At 43.0% G+C, this 19,598-nt stretch overlaps 1 protein-coding gene across 1 annotated transcript in view; it reads left to right on the plus strand.

Moving 5' to 3' along the window:
• Nucleotides 1-822: 822 nt before the first annotated feature.
• Nucleotides 823-19,598, plus strand: part of WDFY2 (WD repeat and FYVE domain containing 2) — a 63,703-nt gene continuing 44,927 nt past the window's right edge. The window contains exon 1 of the mRNA XM_079304136.1: nucleotides 823-1,133. Within this exon, the coding sequence (XP_079160262.1) occupies nucleotides 997-1,133 (137 nt within the window). The 5' untranslated portion in view covers nucleotides 823-996. The remainder of the gene's footprint in view (nucleotides 1,134-19,598) is intronic.

A 19,598-nucleotide genomic window follows, 5' to 3' on the forward strand; every position in this document is an offset into this window, starting at 1 on the left:
TTTGTTCTGTTGCAGATTCTGCTGTGTTCTACTCCAGGAGAAAAATTTAACCTCCTGATCTTGGATTTTTTTCATAGCTTTTCTTTTACGAGAACTGCTGCTCATTGGGCTTAGAGTGGGTAAATTTCAAGTTACAGCTGAAATAGCGCTTTCCAATCTGCTGACAACTTCTGCAATGTAGGACAGCAGTTCAGACACTGAGCATGATTTTCCAGAATCTTTCGAGACAGATTATGAAAGTTTGGCACATGCCTCGGGAGGAAGCTGCCTTTTCACTGATTTCAGCACAGAGCTTTGGGCAAGTGATCTGACTTTCTTGGAGCTCAATGAATCTGTCAGGAAAAGCGAGTGAAAAGAAGCCGCTTGATGAAAACGAGCTGCTGGAAGTCTGCTGTGTTTCCCTTAGGAATAAGGGACAATTCTCTTGCTGAAAGAGAATTGCTGCTGGCGCCGCGGCGTCCCTGTCTAATGCAGCAGCAGAAATCCCATGTTTACCTTCACTCCCAGGAAAAAACTAAGACGGTAAAATGTAAACAGAGGGATGCAGCGAGTTTCGCAGCAACATTCTGTACAATCTTTACTCGCGCGGGGTTTTCCCGTCGGCGGGCGGCCGCAGCGGCGCGGGGCGGACCCGGGCATGGCTGAGAGGGACGCGCTGCCCGGGCTGGCGCTGGGCCGAGCCGGCGGCGCTGGGAGGCGGCCCTGGCAGCAGAGGAGCGCTCGCAGCTCCGCCGGACCGCAGGCTTCCCGTGGCGGTGGCGCGGCCCCGCTCTGCGAGATGGCGACGAGCGGCCGCCATTTCCCGCCCCGCAGCGCCCCGCGCCCCGCCCGGCCCGGCCCCGCTCGGGGGCGGTGCCGCCGCCAGCGCGCTGTTCCTGCTTCCCGGGGAGCGCCCGGCTCCGGCAAGTCCCTCCTCCGGCTCGGCAGTGCGGGCCGCCTCCCTCCCTCCCCCGGCCGCAGCCTGCTCCGGCGGCAGCGGCGGTGCCCGCCGGCCCCATGGCGGCGGAGCCGCAGCCCAAGGCGCTGACTCGCAAGCCCCTCCTGCTCAACAAAGTGGAGGGCTCGCAGGAGGTGGTGAACATGGCAGCGATAGTGCCCAAGGAGGACGGGGTCATCAGCGTCTCCGAAGACAGGTACCGGCAGCGGGTGTTCGGCGGGGCCCGGCGGTGGTCTGCCAGCTCCCGCCGCTGCTGCCGCTGATGGAGGCGGTGCTGGGCCCTGGCGCGGGGTCCCGGCCGCTGCCTCCCATCGCCGGCATCACCGGCGGGGGTGGCGGTGTCAGACCACCAGCATCCCCCAGCGACTGCAGCCTCCACAGCCGGAGCCCGGCAAGCGGTCCAGGTGGGGTGGTCCGGCATGGGGACAGTGCTTTGGGCAGACACATCGCGTCCTGGAGGGGAAGGAGCCCGGGGCAGCGGTCTCCAGCATGGTGTCCACTCCTCCTCCTCCTCCTCCTCCCCTGCTGTGCGCGTCAGGACAGTGACCGGGCTGGGGCACCGATGAAACTTGCGGGACTTGAGTGACTTTTCTTAGCCTGGGTAAAATGGGATTTGAGATCCCCTTCATCACGAGGATTGCCGGGGGGTACGTGGAGATCTTTGACCTTGCCTAAAGATTATGGTGGCATTGGCTGAAACAGTAGTTTTGGTTCTCGTTTCCCCTCTCCAAACATTTATTGGTAATTGTTTAAAAATACCATGAATCAGTGAGAAGATCTCGGAGTTAAATCCCGTGTTGAAAAGCTGCCAAGGAGGAGAATGCTTTCAGGCCCTTTAGCAGGGCTTCGCAGGGACTGAGGCGGCCCGGAGGCAACTCTGTCTCTTCTGAAAGAGCTCAAACTTGACTCAGTCTGCAGCTGGAGCTTCAAAATTCTATCTTGAGCGTCTTTTATTTCAAAATAAGTGCTTATTTTTCTTGCAGTGACCATAAATAGTTATTTCAAGCAGGGTTTCTTTGCTGCTCAGGTGTAACCTGTGTCCTAAGATTGAAATGCACATGTTATTGACCAGCATGTCAATAACATTTGATATTCACGGGTATTTGGGTGGACTGTTTCTCATGGATGCCTGTTCTGTTCTCTGCTTTTATGTCTCTGCAAGCTTCATGAAAAACTGACAGTATTTTCTTTCATCTTTGTCCTCACTCTGACTTCAGCTGTCAAATATGTGCAAATTTAAGATCATTTAAGTTCACCTAAGCTGAGGACTCCAAGTGAGCTCTCATATACCTGGCAGCAAGAGGAGCTGAGCTACTTAAAACAAGTATACTGTCAAAGGAACTTTAAGTAGAGTTTTGCATTGTTATGTGCTCACAAGTTTATTGTTCTCACATGTTTTATTTATTTAATGCGACATTGAACAAAGCTTGAGCTTGTTTTGGCTCATTATAGCTTGTTAGGCTTACTTAGCCAATTGTTTTTACCTGTAAGAAGGTATTCCTGAAATTTATTTCCTCTCATATAGAAGTCTCAGTCTCGGCATCTTCCCTCACCTTAGAAAAAATAAGTAGCTTTAGTTGTTGATAACAGGTTGATGCTCCTGGTTGATATTTCTATGTCAGAAAAGGGATTGATGAGATCTTTATTTTCACTATTAACTGAGATTTCAGCTTCAAGAAACAAGCAGTGAAGAAGGAGTCAGGAGTTTCACACAAGGAAAGTCCAGAGGTTCCCAGGCTATTTTCTGTTTAAAGGAATTAACCAGTTAATGTGCCTGCTTGTGGGGCTTGTTTGCAGCATCCTTGACATGCTACAAGGCTGCCTTTTTTATTTCTTTAGGCATGAAGATATTGGTTGATGGGTCTTTCATTTTCTGGTTGCATTAGCATTTTTATTGTAATTAGAAGGTTAGGAGTCTAAAACTGACTTGGAAGGAATAGCACGTTTTAGGCTACCTGGGGTGAAAGCATGATTTGCCAGACTTTCAATACCTGCATATTATGATTAGGCTTGTGCAGGTCCTTATGGTACTTTTTCCTGTTTGGACCTGCCTTCCCCTGTCAGTGTTGACATGGTTGTTTAATGGCCTTGGAATGTGGAGGGCTTTTAGAGCTTCACTGAAACTGTAAAGCATGGTCATGGAGATGTTCTCTTTCCCTTTACTTGTTAATCAAATGAGTGAGTTTTGTCCACATTTCCCAGCCTGTAGTATGCACTGCTCCTATGAGGAAAATGTTCTGAAACCTCCCCAGGGAACTTCAGCTGGAATGACTTGCCATCTCCAGCATTTGCTTCAGGCTGGGACATCTTCTGTAGGTGAAGGAGGAATTGCTTTGCTGATGAATGGCTGAACACATCATTATTGAAGTTGCTGGTAGTCTTTGCATACAAAACAGCTAGGTACCGCTTTAAAGGTTTCCTTTGTTGCATGATGTGGTTCTATACACCTAAATCTTTAAAAGCAGGAGCTAGCTTGGTCTCTGGTCTCTATTTTTTATGGCACCAGTGGTGTTATCTGGTTTTAAAAGACACAAAAGTGGTTTTAGCTATAGCTTGCAGACATAGTGATGGATTATATTAGCCCTGCATATTTAGCACATACATGCATATATTTGAAGAAATAAAATGAAAACTATCTAATAATAGAGAGTGTGGTTATTCCTCAAAAGGAAAGACAAAGTGGGGGAGGAAGGAATCTAGGGGGTGGGGGGGAAATGGGTTTACATATTTAACTAAATTCTCAAAACTTTGTATACCCAAAAAGGTTGGAGTTCCTTTTTAGTGTATGCCATTTCTGCAGAAGATCTACACAAATATTCTCTTATGAGTCCTAGTCACTCATGGTAATTGAGTGATGTTCATTGTGTCCTAATCTTAGTGGGTTTTCTGATTCTGTATCTGGGCAAAATAGACTGTACCTGTATCTACAGTATCTACAGTACAGCTGGTAGGCATTGAAGGGATAGGTATTTTGTGTTTTTCTTCTAAGGAAAAGGATGCACCTGTTAGACAGGTGAGAGTTAAAGTACTGTCAAAATTTAATATCAAGGAATGTAAAAATCTAATGCAGAAGGGTTCTAAGAAGTTAATAGCTTTCATCCATGCTCTTTTCCTGCCAGCAAACACATTGAATCAGCAGACGTATATAGAAAAACATTTAGAGACTTGAGTGATCCATAGCATTGTATGCTCATGTGAAGCTATTAGTGGGATTTTCCTAAGGTGCACAGCTGATCTAAAGTTGTAATCAGCTTCCTCAATATTAAAAGCACGTTCTACCATTTCAAAATTATCTTTTGTTGCCTTCAGAGGGAGATGTGGATGTTGGGCATGTCTGAAAAGTAGGTCACTGGCATGTCAAGTTCAGACATATCTAACTCCGTGCTCCAGAGGAGATTTAGTGTCATTAATCCTACCTGAGCATGGAATACAGTGGGACAAGTGCACTGACTCACCAGCTTTCAGTGCAAGCAGTTCTGCTGGCACTCCTGTGTGTTTCTCAGGAGGCTGCTGGGCCTGTGGGTGCTGAGCTGAGCTGGATTGTGAGTGAGGAGAACTGTCACAGAGATTGGTGTAAACAGCTTTCCTGGTAATTATGTAAACAGTTTTCCTGGTAATTGTGAGCTCTGGTCTGTGCTGTCTCGTGGGTGGGAGTTCTGTGCTCACTTCCATGCTACGGACCTTCTAAATGCAGGTGTTGCAGTCAAGAACTGTTCTCCTTGGAGTATTCACAAGAAGTAAAAGTTTTCACAGTCACCTGAAAATTGTCAAAATCGTTTTATTTTAAAATATGGGCATTCTAGGCCTTTAGAAGGTGACAAGACCTAGGAAGAATATTTATCTCTATATCCCATAGCTTTTAAAATTTTATTTAATTTTTTATATTAAGGGAGTGGAGACCTTTATTTTCTCCATTACCTTGTATTATCTTGAGTTCTTTTTGAACTCGTATATCTCAGCTTCTTCATATGGATCACTGTATGAACAGTGAGCTCAGACAGCTTGTCTTATTAGTGTCTTCATTTCATATACAGAAAACTGTGCAGAGCTTGTACTGTTAGATTTGGTTTACAGTTTGAGGGTTTTAAATACAGATGTACACTTCAGCTGTTGTCAAAGGCTCATCTTCTGGGTGTGCTAACTAGCAGGTGTTTTAGGGGGCATGACAACTTAATGTGCATCTTGTATAAATGAAAATCTCTTTGCTAAACTAACAGTGGACTAGGAATGGGAATATACATATGTGACAAGAAATGTGGGAGTTGTCTTTGGCTTTGTGCTGACATGACTTCTAACATGGAGAACTGTGGTCTTTCCACCCTTAAGTATATCAAAAGCAATATTTTTCTCCTTGTGGTTTTCCTGTCCAGATCCAGAACATTGTGCATCCAGCATCACAGTTCATGCCTGTGAAAAAGCTCTAGTGAAAAGGAGGGATTCTTCACACCGTGCTGCATTCAGGCAGGGTGCAAAGAACTGCAGTTTCCTTTCTCCTGAGGTGAAGTGGTAGAAAGTGATTGCTTTGCCCAGCAGTGTGATTGCAGTACAGGTCTGTAATTCTTATCTAAGCACAGGGTTACATCACTGGTGTCTGTTCTGCCTTGTGTGTGGCTGTTGGCTGGCAGCTGAAGTGCAGGTGATGTGAGAACTGATTTTGATGCTGTCTGTGTATGTTTATCAGTCTAAGCCTGTTGGTTTCACATCCAGGTGATTGCAGCATGAGCAGTAGCTCAAGCAATGCAGAAGGTGTGGATGCTCTTCGCAGGTGCAGAAGGATTTGTTCCTGCCTGGATGTTCTTTAAATATTGATAAAAACATCAGGCACCAATAAATTAATAGGAATTTATTTCATAGGAATTAAATTTAATTCCTTTAATAGGGATTAAAGAGACCTAGTGCTGTAGATGCAATTTGGTTGCTTTTTTTTTTTTTTTTTTTTTTAACTAAATTTTTTGGATATGTTGTCATTTGATGAGTGTGTTTGGAATAAAGGTCAGGGTGGAGGTTAGTGCTGGCTGTCTGTGAGGAAGAAGCGGATGCTGGCAGGAGGCTTAAGAGAGAAGATAGAAGATCCAAAAGCACTTGGAATCAGACATTGTTGCAGAGTTGAAAAGTAATTGTTCCTGATTTGACTAACATGTATCCTGTTGTGATGCCAAAATCTGAGACAAGCACGTAAAACATGTTGCTGAGTGCTTGTTGGGAGTGATAAATTCCACTTAGTAACTTGTGGGAGACCTTGCAATGTTGTGCTTTTTTAACTCTCTGTGCCACTTTCTGCCGCTTGTTGAAGTTTGTCCAAGCTTGTGGATCCTTTGCCTTAAGATACTCTCCTCCTGTGTGTCAGTTAAAGATTTAAAGTACAAGCATTTAGTCTCATCTCTCTGATTTGAGCTATCCTGAAACAACTAGCTCATGTAGGTCAGGGCACAGACTGAGGAAGCTCCTGCAGTTGCATTAAGTTCATGTGTTAACTGCAAGGCAACAGCTGCAAAAATGTGATCTGATGTGACTTGGACCACAGTTTGGATAGACCCAGCTTCAGCAGCACAGTTGGGCAGGGTAATAGAGTGCAACCTTAGGTGCTTGAGCCTTTTGAGTTAGAGGTGCAATGGCTTTTACTCCCCTCTCTGTTTTAGAGATTATTCCTTCTGTAAAAGGTGTGGGTGAATTTATCTTGTCTTACAAGCTTTATTTGGAATAAGAAGAGCTACTTAACACACCTTCTGTTTGCCTCCTGGTAGCCTCTTTTTCTGCCTGTTGCTGAACAGTGCTCTTGAGTTACAGCAAGTTTCAGGATGATGCATCTGCTTCCCGTATTAACCAGTTCTCATTTTTCTGCTTGTCTTCCCTGACCCCATCTTAATTTCCCTGGCAGCTGCTTACACAGAGACTGGTTCTCTCATCAGTGTGTCCGTCAGGCTTGGTGACTTTGCCCTGCAGTCTCTCCAGTTCTGCAGCTGAAGAGTGCTTCTCGCCAAGAGGGGACTGCACAATGCCACCTCTGTGTGTGGCCTCTGGACCCTGGAAGAAAAACAAATGCCAGTTATGGAGTCCATGCAGTACAGAGATGGCATATAACTAAAAATGCGGGAAACTTGCTGGTTTTTCTCCTCAAGGTTGAGATGTCTAGAGGAGGCAGTGATGCTGCAACACAGAATGGCTGCAATACCTTAAACTGAAGGAATTGCAACAATTTTGAAGCTACTGAGCTATTTAAATAAGGCTGACCTTTCATTGTGGGTCATTTAGCAGACTGAAGGTCTCGAATAGCATGTGACATTGTAGCACAATAGAAATATGTCAGTAGCTTGTTTGAGCTACTTTATAGTATTTTGTTTACTGAAACAGACGTTTCCTCTCCAGCTGTGCTGGTGCCTGCATGGTATCTGCCAACACTGATCTGTGCATAGGTTTCCCAGCAACATCTTTTAGCTGTGTGATACTACATGGAAGAGAATTGCTCGAAAGTGGCACAAGTTTTGTATAATGGTGTTTGTTACAGCCCTGAGAGAAGTCAGAAAATACTTGGCAGCTCAGCGATCAATGGAAAGGAGAGTAGAGGGCATAATGCAGGCACTGTGTTGGTGCTTCTGTGGTCAGGAGCTGTAAAAGCTTCTTAAATGATGAGCAATGCCCTAAGGGGAGCAATTGGCTTTTGTACTATTGTCTTCTTTGCATCACTGTATTTTGTGCACTGTAACCTCTCAGGCTCTTAAAGATTATTCACATAAAAACACTGCTTTGCTCTTTTTGCTTCATCACACGCTGCCCAAATATGAGTGGGTTTGTATAAAACTTCTGGTATCTGCATGTGTTTGCCCAGGGATTTGATAAGAATTGCTGTAGTCCATAATGCAGTCTGTTGCAAGACCAGATGCAAGAAAAAACACAGCTGTTTCCCTTCTACATACAGTGTGAGGAGTGGTGCATGCAGCCATGCACTGCTGGATGTGGCAGGATGGGATGGGGCACCATGGGGAGGGAATAGGAGCAGCAGCCATGGAGTATTGAGAATAGCTACGTACAACAGGGCACATCCTGTTCAACAGAGCTTTGTCCTGCATGGGGCATTTCAGAAAAGAGAAAATGAAGCTTCCTTATACTTTTATGAGGTAAAGAAATGATGAAAATGGGAAAATTGTAAAACAAACATCCACACAGGAATTGAAGGTACCCTTGCAAGCAGTTTGGGTGAGTGGCTGGAGCGAGCCTGGAGAGGGAAAGGGACAGTTTTGTGAAAGAAGCAGCAGGAGAGGGCAAGTTTACCAGGCAACCCTCCAGGCAGGGACCTTTGCATAATCACAGAGCCATATGCCTCTCTTGGGGTTCTTCACATGTTACAGTCTGCATGCCTGATGGATTGAAACTGCACATAAAAAATAGCCAAAATTTATATTGGGCTATCAGAAAACAAATAATAAACTTTATAAATTAGACTGAGCCAAAACTTCAGTGGACAACATACTGCCTTCATCCTTATGAGAGGGAGAACAGTTGTGGGGCTAAAAAATGTGGTGTTTTAATTTTTCTCTTACGCTGCAGGAAATAATGTTGTGTAACTAACCTTGGCCAGACTTTGAACATATGGGCTTTGCTTGTCACATCATGTGTATTCAACCACTTAAATTAAGTTTTTCAGGGAACTCTTAAGGTTTTGAGCACTGAATCGAAGGCACTGCCCAAGCACAGTTCTGGGTAGAAAGCACTCCTGCTCTGCTGCCAAGTTTACTGCAAAGTTTTGTCTAATGTTGTCTTTTATTCTCCAAGTCCTGTACCGTTTCCTCCTACTGTGAGGTGAAAGATCAATGTAATTAGCAGGTTTTTGCAATAGCAGTAGTGATCGATTAGCCCCAGAAAGCAATGCTTTTGACCTTCACAGGTCTGTAATCATGGTTTCCTTAGGAGTTGAGTCCTGTGGAGAGAAATCTGAGTAAAGGCTGTCCTAATGTGAAGTGGCCTATTTTGCCATCAGGTTGAATTATCTAGATTCAGGTGATAGAACAAGTACAGTGCTTTGTCTGGAAGGGGTATAGAGAGAAGATCCTTGCCCATGTTGAGAATGTGACAGATAATGAGATTTTGCACCTCCAGCAGTGAGTGCAAATGTGGTAAATTTACCTTTGGCATCAAATTCACTTATAATAGCAAATAAAGCTTTAATTGTATTCTTAAGCAGGAGGTGCATCTGCTTTGTGGAATACTTTGGGGCCTAAAAGTTTGCAGTCATTTTGCTTATGTGCCAAATTATCCCTACTTTATAATTTTCTTCCTAAGTGTTATTAAGCTGTATTTTCTAATTCCCATACCCCATTCCTTTTTCCCATCAGATACAGAGAAACTCGGCCCCTGTTCTCAGCTCTGTGTTTTGCTAGAGCACATGTGGGCTTGTGGAGTCACCCAATGGGTGGCTCAAATTGACATTTCAAAGGCTTCATGTTTTGCAGCACCACGTGCATTCTGCTGGAGAGAATGAAAGTAGATTTCTAAGGAGATGCTTTCAGCTTTGATGACAAGGGCAGAGCCTGTTGTCCAGCCTAGCTTTTGCTGCATGCAGGGCTGGCTAAAGGCAGCTGCAGCATTTTGATGGCAGTGGAGGTCCCCTACACGTCTTATCTGGATTTAGGAATTATGCCTTGACTTCACTTGCTCTTTCAGCAGCTCCACCAACAATAAACAGTTGTCAAAGGATGATTGCCCTTCTGCTGCTACTGGAAGTCCAGCAGGAAAGGTCATGCCTGTGCTGTTCTCCACCATCAGCTATACAGCCCTTGAGCCTGTTCTTGTCATGTTGGTCCTGTTGCTTCAGACTCCTGTGGCACAGGAATCCTTGATCAGGGCTCAGAATACCCTGCTTTCTCCTGGCCAGGAGCTTAATGGGAGCTGAAAGGGTCTTTGCTGAATAGTCCTGTGTTTATCTTCTTCTCTGTGCTTTTAATCTGCCATGGGAACAATTTGCTTTAGCATAGGCAGAAGCAAATACTGATAACAACTAGAGATCTAAGTAGGGCAGTGTGGTAGCACTAACATGGGGGAAAGAGGACTAAAGCTGTCTCAGTGCTAATTGTGCTGAGGGCAGAGGGTGAAGAGATAATGTATCTGTCAAATCAAAATTGACACCTCTCAGTTTATTGTCCCCTGATGTTATTTAATTACTGAAATTAAGAAGTTAATACTTTTTGCAGCAGTCAAGTGACGTGTTTATTCTGTTCCACTGAGACATATGTCCCATTCAGTCAGATCAACTGACTGAATTCAGCCTAAAAAGAGGTTTTTGGGTCTACCAAAGACTTGTCCAGGTTTGTGTGTGCAGCCTTAGCAGCTGAGGCTTTTAGTGCTGTCTGATATTACCTCAAGTTTCTAAGTTCTGGTACATCTGGAGTTTTTGAGACTGCATGAGCTGGCATTGGCAGCTAAGAATGGACCTCTGCTGGATTCCCTCAGGCAGGAGCAAGCAGGGAAAGCAGCTCATGTAGGAAGTTATCAGCTGCAATGGGTGGTAGACCACTACACTTAGCTCAGTGTATGACATAGAGGGGTTGGTTACACAATGTATAGGCACTCATCCATTTCTACAGAAGAATTCAGTCTCTTCCCTTCAGGAAATGAATCAGACTTCATAAACTAACCTCTTCTTCGTAACTTCTGTAACTGCCAGTAAATGAGTGGGAATAAATTAATCCATCATCATGCTTTGGAAATATTAACTGATAAATGATCCTGCCAGGTTTCCAGCAGGGACAGACTCATACAAATACTGAACTTCCAGCTTTACACTCTGATCCCCGTTGTTGCCAAGTTTATTTGTAGCCAAAAGGCCAAAGCACATAAAATTTCAGAGAGTTGCTGTGATTCTTGGTGTACCATGGCAGCCTGAGCTGTGAAGCACCAGCAGATAAAGAGCCATGTTGGGATGGGCTGTTGCAGAGATCTCTCAGTTGTTCTGCAGGCAGGATTTCTACAGGCTGCCCAGCTGCAGGCTTTGCTCTGGGGGAATATTTGAGACCTCTGTTGTTTGGCATTTCATCTTCCTCTTTGCACTCTCTTTATGGTTGCTAATATGGTTGGGGAGCACAAGACCAGGGAGAAGGGAAGAAATCCCTCAATAGCTTGCACTAATTCAGGTTCCAAAGTGTTGGTTTTGGAGTGGAAGATGAAAAGTGAGGGTAGGGGGGTTTTTGTTAAACAAGAAATGCTGTGAATGCTATTGGTCACTATCCTTTGGTTTCCAGCAATAAGCTCTTCCACAAATGCTGTTGCTAATCTGTATTATATACCAGAGAAAGCAGTAGGGAAAGGGAGCTATGAATGTAGTGATTGTTTAAAAAAATACATACTGTAGTGGCTGAAAAATGCATGACTTTCAGCTGAATTCTGAAAGTTCCTCTGTGCACAATCCCTCAGAACTGTGATTTTGCTCCTTCTTTCCCTCCTTCCTTCATTCTTTAGTAGATGAGAGAGAAACTTGGTGAGGATTTCCTTAATAAGTTTTTGTGACCAGGAAACCAAGCCAAAAAGTCACCATCTCCATCTAGTTTCCTCCACAGCACCCTTTTGATCACAACTTATATTTGTTCATAAAACCTTACGACCTAAAACCTCTTCTTCAAGGAAGCAGGCATGAACATTGTTGTCTGGTTTTTATGAAGTGTGAACATGCCTGAATGGATGGCCCAAAGACTGAAATTACTGAGGTCACTGAAGAGGAGCATGGGTAAACCTGACCAACAGCTTGATCTGCCTCAGTCATTGTTTCCTGTGGTCTTTCCTGTGCGCTAAAATTGAACTTGTGTTCACATGCTCTTTGTTGACACAGACATTTCTACATGGTTCTTAGGGTCAAATTCTTTTTAGAAAGAAGTGTAACTGTTTTACAGCTGTTAAACACAAAACCTTTTGTAGGCAAATGTTTTGTATACAAAATGATATGGGACAAGTAGATAAACAACCACTTTGATAAAAATCCTGGAGATAGGAAAAGCAAATGACAGGGCTAATTGCTTAGTGATCTGTGTTCGTGTTTAGCATGTGGATTAAAAAGTGCAAACAGTGGCTTCAAAAAGTGATGTGTGTGCATGCATTGACGCCTCAGACTCAATGGTATTTTTCCAGAAATAAATTATATTGCCTGTGTTTGAAGGCAAGCTCCTAATTTGCAAGCTGGTTGTTGTGATATTCTGAAGCATTATCCTGGCAATGGTCATCTTTTTGTTTTGAGTTTCATTTCCCTTTATTGCTTTGTACAATAATTTCAAGCCAAAAAATGGTGTTCATTCAATTATTGACCAATATATTATATGGACCTCAGGCTAATAAAAATGAAGGAAGGAAAGTGTGAAAATATGGACCACCTTGAGTTATTATTTCATAAAATGTCACAAGAAAGAAAAGCTGTTGTGAGGATAGGCAACAAACCCCTTGTTGTTCTCACTTTCCTGTCTTTTAGACAAGCCCAGTATTGCACAAGATGGTTGGTGTATACAGGGATCAATACTGTCTGTTTCCTTTTTTTTAATGCCTCCATGAACAGCTGTGAGAAATAGGCAGCTGAACCCATGGCCAGTAGCTATAGTGACTGTATTTCCTATGAATTAAATAGTGCAAGAGTGTATTTCAAGCCCAGGGATCTGGCTGGCTGTGGTGTCTAGCTGTTGGTATCATGCACTGTTTTTGCCATGAGCCAATTTGCACAGCATCAGTCAGTGCCCATAATACAGGGTTTGGAATTCAGTTTGTACCAGGGACCATTCCCAGTACATAGCTTGGATGTTGCTGCTGGTTTCCCTACCAAGTGCCCTCATTGCTGGAGGCTGGTCTCAGGACTGTGCCACTTATTCATGTAGGTGTGTTTCACATCTCTGAAGCACCCAACTAATGTGATTGTTCCTCCTGGTGAGAGGGTTGCCTACAGGAAATTGGTTGTGTGATTTAAAGAAAAAAAACCAAACCAACTAAGCCACTGGTTTAAATAAGACACAGCCCTTGTAACTGTCATGCCTGTAAGCATTTCTGGTGGGTGGAGATCTGTAACAGTAAGTTAAAAAAACATGAATTTGAGTCCTAAGTAGTTTGAGATTCTTAAGATAACTTTAACCAGATGTCCAGGGGAGGACAGATCTCCCAGGGCCCCTGTGCTGAGCAGAAGTGCATGTGCTTGCCAGATTCCTGTGTGTGACATTGGCCAGTGACCTGCAGAGCTGCAGCCAGGGCTGGAACCCAGCTGGAGCACTGCAGTTGCATTTATGGCCTCTGTGGCCAAGTTCTCCAGTTAGATATCTGTGCTCACTTCCTGCACCACAGCAGGCACAGCCATTGTAGCTGTAACCGATGTGAACACATCTTCTGGCATTCCTCAGTAGCTGTCTAGGTATGTTTTCTCCATGAGCCTTTGTTTCTGACACCCAGAGACATATCTTTGGCCAGTTTGAGCAGAGCATTGCATGTCCTGTAGGTCTGGGAGCTGGGACATGAATGCTTCCTTGTATGCCAGCTCCTTCCCTGCTTACACCATCCGGGGTGGCATTCTTCCAGTGGGCTTGGTGTCATTGCAGGTGCACTGTGCCTGCCAGTAAAAGTACCCCGGTTTGCTCTAATAAGTGTGACTGTTTCAGGCCATATAGAAGCTCTGGTCCTGTATTTTTGAAGCCATGGAACTGTGCTAAGCTGTAGTAATGACCAGTTCTGAAATACAAATCATCAATCACCTGTATCTGAAACACAGACAGTTGGATGTTGGGTGCTGAAGAGAGAATTCTTCATCAGGGGCATCCAAATCTAGAGCACAGCTTGAAGATCAGGGCTGTCCAGAGACACTCTGCTGTGGAGTTTTACCTGAGCATTACATCTTCAAAAAGTCATAAAAATGACATTGTGTTCCTTTCAAGTGTTAAAATGTGGAGAGCTAAGGTAGTGCAGGAGGGTATCTTCCCCCATAACTTGCAGCTGTGCTTGTTACCAAAGAAGAAACATCTGTGCCCAGCCAATCAGTTTTGAGGATATAAAGGAATAGGCCAGACTTCCACACACATAGGTGCTTCTAGGTGGAGATGCAGTGAGATCAGAAGGCTGTTGTCTGCTGTGGGGAGCCAGGAAACATGTAGTCATGTAAGGGATGGAGAAGACAAGAATATGTTGTATGAGGGACAGTCTAGGATTGGGAGGCTGGGACAGGGATAGTTTGGGGTAGCCAGCTGTGCAGAAAGATAGAAGGAACCAGAGCCATGGAAATTCCTCACAGGTAAAGGAATCAATACAAGCTTTTAATAAGAGAATGGAGTCAGAATTAACAGAGATATATATAAGATAAGGAGACAGAGTTGGGCAGAACTGAGAGGCTTATGAGAAAAAGAGACAGTGTTATATAAGAAAAAGGTCTGTAGAACAAAATTAGTTGAGCTCAGAGTTATATGAGAATAAGGACTGAAGTTGAAAATAGGTAGAGAAAGAAACTATGAAGAGTTTCTGAGGTAGCTGTGGTCTGCCTCAATAGCTTGTGAACTCCTCTACCTAAAAAAAAAGCAAGGAAACTTCAGACACAATAATTAAATTAGTCTTCAAAGCCGTTTTCAGTAGAAAGTATGTTATAGCTAGAGATGCTTGTTCTATATCTATCACATAGATCTTTCTGCCTTGTCCAGTTTACCTGACACTGATAATTTAACATAAGTTAAAGGTGTTGGGGGTGCAAAGTCTTGTGGAGAGTCTCTTCCATAAACTTACTGTTTTTGTACAAGCTGTTTCCATTTGAGTATCTGGTGGATGATTCACACAGTATTTCAGTCCTTCTCTTTTTTTTCTTCTCCTTTACCCACTATTTTGGGGACAGTGATGTGTCTCCTGTTAGGAAGAAATAGTAGTTACTTTTTGCTTCAATATGCAAACAAACAGCAAAATTGTCATGACTGGTTTCATCCTGCTCCAGTGTCACTTGAGAGTTTTGCTTCTGACCTTGTGAGTGAGATCAGTTGAGCATTTCAAAAGGACAGGTGATACTTGGATTACTGGAGAGGTGAGTGCAGGTATAGCTGCACAAGGATGATAGATTTCCCTTAGCTGTCACTGCCATAGTAATTGGGATGTAATTGAGCAACAGAGTCAGAAAATACTTATTGGATTATCATTATTCTGATACTCTTTATCATGGTGCTGCCCTGTGGCAGTTGTGTTCTCCTCCTCTTCCTGAGCTTGGCCCAAGTTGCTAAGCTGGGTTTTGTATCTTGGAGCCAGGCTTTCTAGTGGCAAGAATTGTTGTACTTGACTTGTCCTCAACAGTATGTTGTTGTTCCCTCTGGGATTGTGAAGGAATTTATATATTCTGGTTTCTTTTCTTGTGCTGAAAAGAAAACTTCTTAGTGTGGAGTGTCTTGTTGTAGGAGCCTTTTGTGTTTTCTATGAAAAGCTTCTTGTTTAATTTTTGATATTGCTTTAACTGTTCTCAAGATTGTTTGTCTGAAATGCTCTGGTACAGGTCCTTTGATATTGAAGATCTGGTGTCAGAGTATTTTAACCAAACCCTGAGTTGTTATAAGATTATGATTGCTTTTTAAGGCATCAGAGGACTGAGAAAGCAACAAAATTTCCTTTAAATCCTGTATGCCTGGAATACCCGGGGCATAAGAGTTGTATGATAATCTTTATTGTGTTTTTCTACAAACTCTGCTCCTTTTACTGTACCACAATGTTGCATTGTCGTTCTTTGAACACACATAGAAATTCTACTTGGCCTTCATTTCATGAAATCTTGTAGAAACAGCAATTTTAACCATAGAGTGAGAGAAGCGTATTTTGAGTCAAAATTAAATTACAAATAACTATCAATTATGTAGAAGTAATAAAAATAAAGAGAACAAGATATCTAACTTAACTCTCTCCTTCATGTGAAACTAAATTGATATTATTTTCTGGAATCAAATCAGAGTGACACTGATGTTGCTGTTTGGCAACATATGGTTATGTATTATCTAAAAAAATTAGGAAAAATCATCTGCTAAAGCTGAAAGTTGAAATGGAAGGACTTCTTTGCAGAGAGAAAGAATGGGATGAATCCATCCTGCCTTGCAGAGAAGTTTATTTCTCTTTCAGTTGGTGCATATTCAGTCTTGATGCTGTGAAAAAATGTAAATGCTATGAGAAAAATGTAACTGCTGCATCTTTTAACTTGTATAGTGTGGATTAGCTTGCACTGTGGTGTTTCATGAGAATCCCATTTTTCATTGCCTACCTCTATAGTGGAAGCAGAACTCTCACACCTGTGCTCTTACCTTAGACCTGTTGGTGTTTGATATCATTGTCTTAAGCTCTTTTATGGAACTGGGTTGTGGTGCTGCTTTCTTTGTGTCCAGGACTGATTTAGAAGCATCTCAAACACATGTTTTTTATCTTTCACTAATTGTCACTTTTGTAAATATTTCCTAAACAGGACGAAGTTCGATTATGTGTGTTTGTTTATTCAAAAACTAAGCTGCTTTGAACAGAAAAATATTTCATTCTTGGGACCTAGTAATAACTTGACCAAGTTGGGGAAGAAAAGAGTAGGAATTTAAGAGCCAGGGCTGAGACTTGAAATTTTCCATGAACACTACAGAGAAAGACAACAGAAGTGGAGCTTTTTCTCTTCCTTAAAATATGTACACATTTTGCAATATGCAGTGGGGGAAAATACACTTGACAATGAATTCAGATAGCCTGCAGTGGTCATAACTTCCTTTCTCAAACTGTTGGGGTTTTTTCTCTATGCTTGTTTCACAGCGATAGATAATGAACCTTTGTTTGTCTTAAATGCAAAAACCAATTCCTGTCTGTTAAAAGTAAACAGAGTCTAAAGGATTTTGTGTCCCAAGTAGCATAGCAAGAACCTCGTATTTGTGCCGAAGGGCTGCTTCATAAATGCCCAATGTGGAGCTGGACTTCTACCCTTTCTTCTGGTGAGAGATAATTGACATGCACAAAACTGCCCTGATACCACAGTAATTGGGGTGGTGGGAGAGTCTTGGGGTTCAAAGAGTTTGTCTTTAGGCTGTTGCCTCCATTTGGGTTAGACCTGTTCTTACCAAAACACTGTGCTCTTTCAGTTTCCTTGTCTGAGTGTTACTGAACCAGATATTTGCTGCCGTCCTTACTGCAGGCTTTGTAGTGTTTGTACTTTATATTCTGTTCCCTACTGCTGTTCTTCCTATTTGTGTTCAGTCTCTAACTCCTCTCAACTCATTTTCTCATTTCCTCACCTTCCTGTTTATTAATTCTCTTAGTGACCCTCCTCTTATCAATTTGGAATTAAAAAAAGGCAGGCTGTCTCCTTCCTGCATGAACTTGGAGCAGCTACACATCCTTGCTAATGCTGTTAAATATCAATATCCAAGTCAGCTGATATGAAAGTGAAATGGGGCAGCTTGGATCACGAAAATTATTGACACCAGAAAGTGGTAAAAACCACCTTGTGCATTGGTGATATGAAAAGGCATTTAGTGTGTTTAGCTGTTTTATCTGCCAAATATTGCCTTCTGAAAATGTCAAGTACCTCCTCTATGCTGTTGTGGTCCAGCAGCAGTTCACAGTAATTCCCAGTTTATTACTAGGTTTTTAAAACCTGTTTAAATATTATTAAAACACATTGAATTGTTATGAGTAATTGAGAGACAGTGAATGTGTGATGCCTGCCATGCATATGAGGGAGTGGGATGCTACAAGCAGTAGAGAAATGGAAATCAAATGGGAAGAGTTGCTTTCATTTGCAGTGGGTGGGGGGAATGGCAATATTTGCCTCTGCCTTGCTGCTTCAAAGCTGACTTGGTGAGGAAGGGAACATCAGCTGCTTGAGGAGGAACGTGGCTACCTCTGCAGTTTCTTGTAGGGGTGAAAATGCTGGGCTTGCTACTGCCAGGGAGAGGTGATCTTGGGAGCCTCGTACCTGCTGGTTTACAGGTGTTCCTGAAAACAGAAAAACACGGATGCAAAGGGAGTATCTGCACCTTTCCCACAAACACATACACATCTGAAGCTTAAATTCTTGCCAATGGCATGAGTAATTTTAAAAGCCTAAGTCTAGCAGGACTTGTAAATCACTGTCAGCTCTTGTTGAACAAGATGCTGGAGGCAAAACTCTGGGGGGAGAAATAGCGTGGTTGAAATGTGTGTGAAAATGAAGAGTGCCAGGGGAAGTGACAGTGTGGGAGAACTGATGGCAGTACAGCAAAATTATCTAAGCTTTCAACTGCATGGCTTGGAAGTAGGCTACTGGACTGTTTTCTTTGGTTCCTGTGTTTTAAATAGAGTTAATCGTTGACCACTGAGAATGGTAGGACATAGATCCTCAGCATTCACTGGCTTTTTAATTAGCATGTAGCTGCCATACCATCATTTCCTTCTACAGAAATATTTTCCTTTCAAAAATTGATCAAACAAAACCATTAAATGCTGTGAAAAAAAGAAAAAGTGAGTAGGAAAAGTAAAGATGAATCTTGATGTTTCAGACTTAGGAGTGTGAAGCAAGTACTTTAAAGGTGCAGTGCCAGGGGACAAAGATGCATTTGTGATGTGGTTGTGCATTTCTAACAGCCTTTGTTAGTTTGTATTTATTTCCACAAACATATGTTTGTACTTCCAAAGCAACCTATTCATTCACTGCAGTGTTTGAGGTCATAAGTGCTCTCAGTCTTTCTTGTAAACTTGCTGTTCCTGTCTGTTGGTGTTATTCAGAGCAAACTGTCCATCTGATCTGTTTTAGGGACCAGATCCTCTCCACAGAACAGCTCTGTCTAGTATTTTCTGCCTCCCCTCCTCCAAGTGGAATAAAATTGATTCTTAATGCTGGCCTCCATGTGCACTGCCTCCCTCTGATGCTCAGTAGTTGGGACATCTCTCAGTTAAGTAAACTGCTTAACCTGCTGCAGATTGTTAATAATTTACATTTCTTGATAACTCCTCACAAATCAAATACATCCCTACAAAGCTCACCATGTATGCCTGATGAGATGACACAATTTACTTCTATTGGATATGACATGTGGAAGAGACTTACTGGACTGTCAGGTGATTGCAGTTGGTGTTTTCAGCACATCTCAGCTACCAGGACAGGAGAGTGGGAGGATGAAGTGCTTGACACAGCAGAGCATGCATGGATTTTGAAATCAACAGAGTGGGTTTAAGTCGGTGGGACATATGTCTCATGGCTTGAGGTAACTGGACATGTTGTCTCTTTGCATAGTCATTTAACTGTCTGTAAGGAAAGCTGTTCCTCCCCTCCCTGCCCTCTGTGTGAGAAGCAATCCTGTCAGACCTGTGAAAAAGTTGAGCCAGAATTCCAAACATGATTTAGTTTTTCAGACAAGTGCTGAGCCTGCAAGGTCACAGGGTCAAAAAGGACCCTTATTTACTGCCTTTACCCCATCTCAGCTCATTTTTTTTCCCCCAGCAGATGCTGTGAGCTGATTTTACGCTTTACCTAATAGCACAAGGATTTATTAGCCCAGTGGTTTGTCTCTAGCTGTCTTCTATCTTGTATTGCCATCTGAAATCTGGTGTCCTCTGCCAAGGTCAGCAATAAATCTGGCCTGTTTCACTGTGTTACCATTCTCTGCTTCTGATGTTCCTTGAAGAGGCCACGTTATTACTTCAGACACCTTTGTTTGCACTGCCCATGCATATGCTAACTAATAGCCTTCCA

This window comes from Erithacus rubecula (genome assembly GCF_903797595.1).
Source record: "Erithacus rubecula genome assembly, chromosome: 1".
Classification (NCBI taxonomy): domain Eukaryota; kingdom Metazoa; phylum Chordata; class Aves; order Passeriformes; family Muscicapidae; genus Erithacus; species Erithacus rubecula.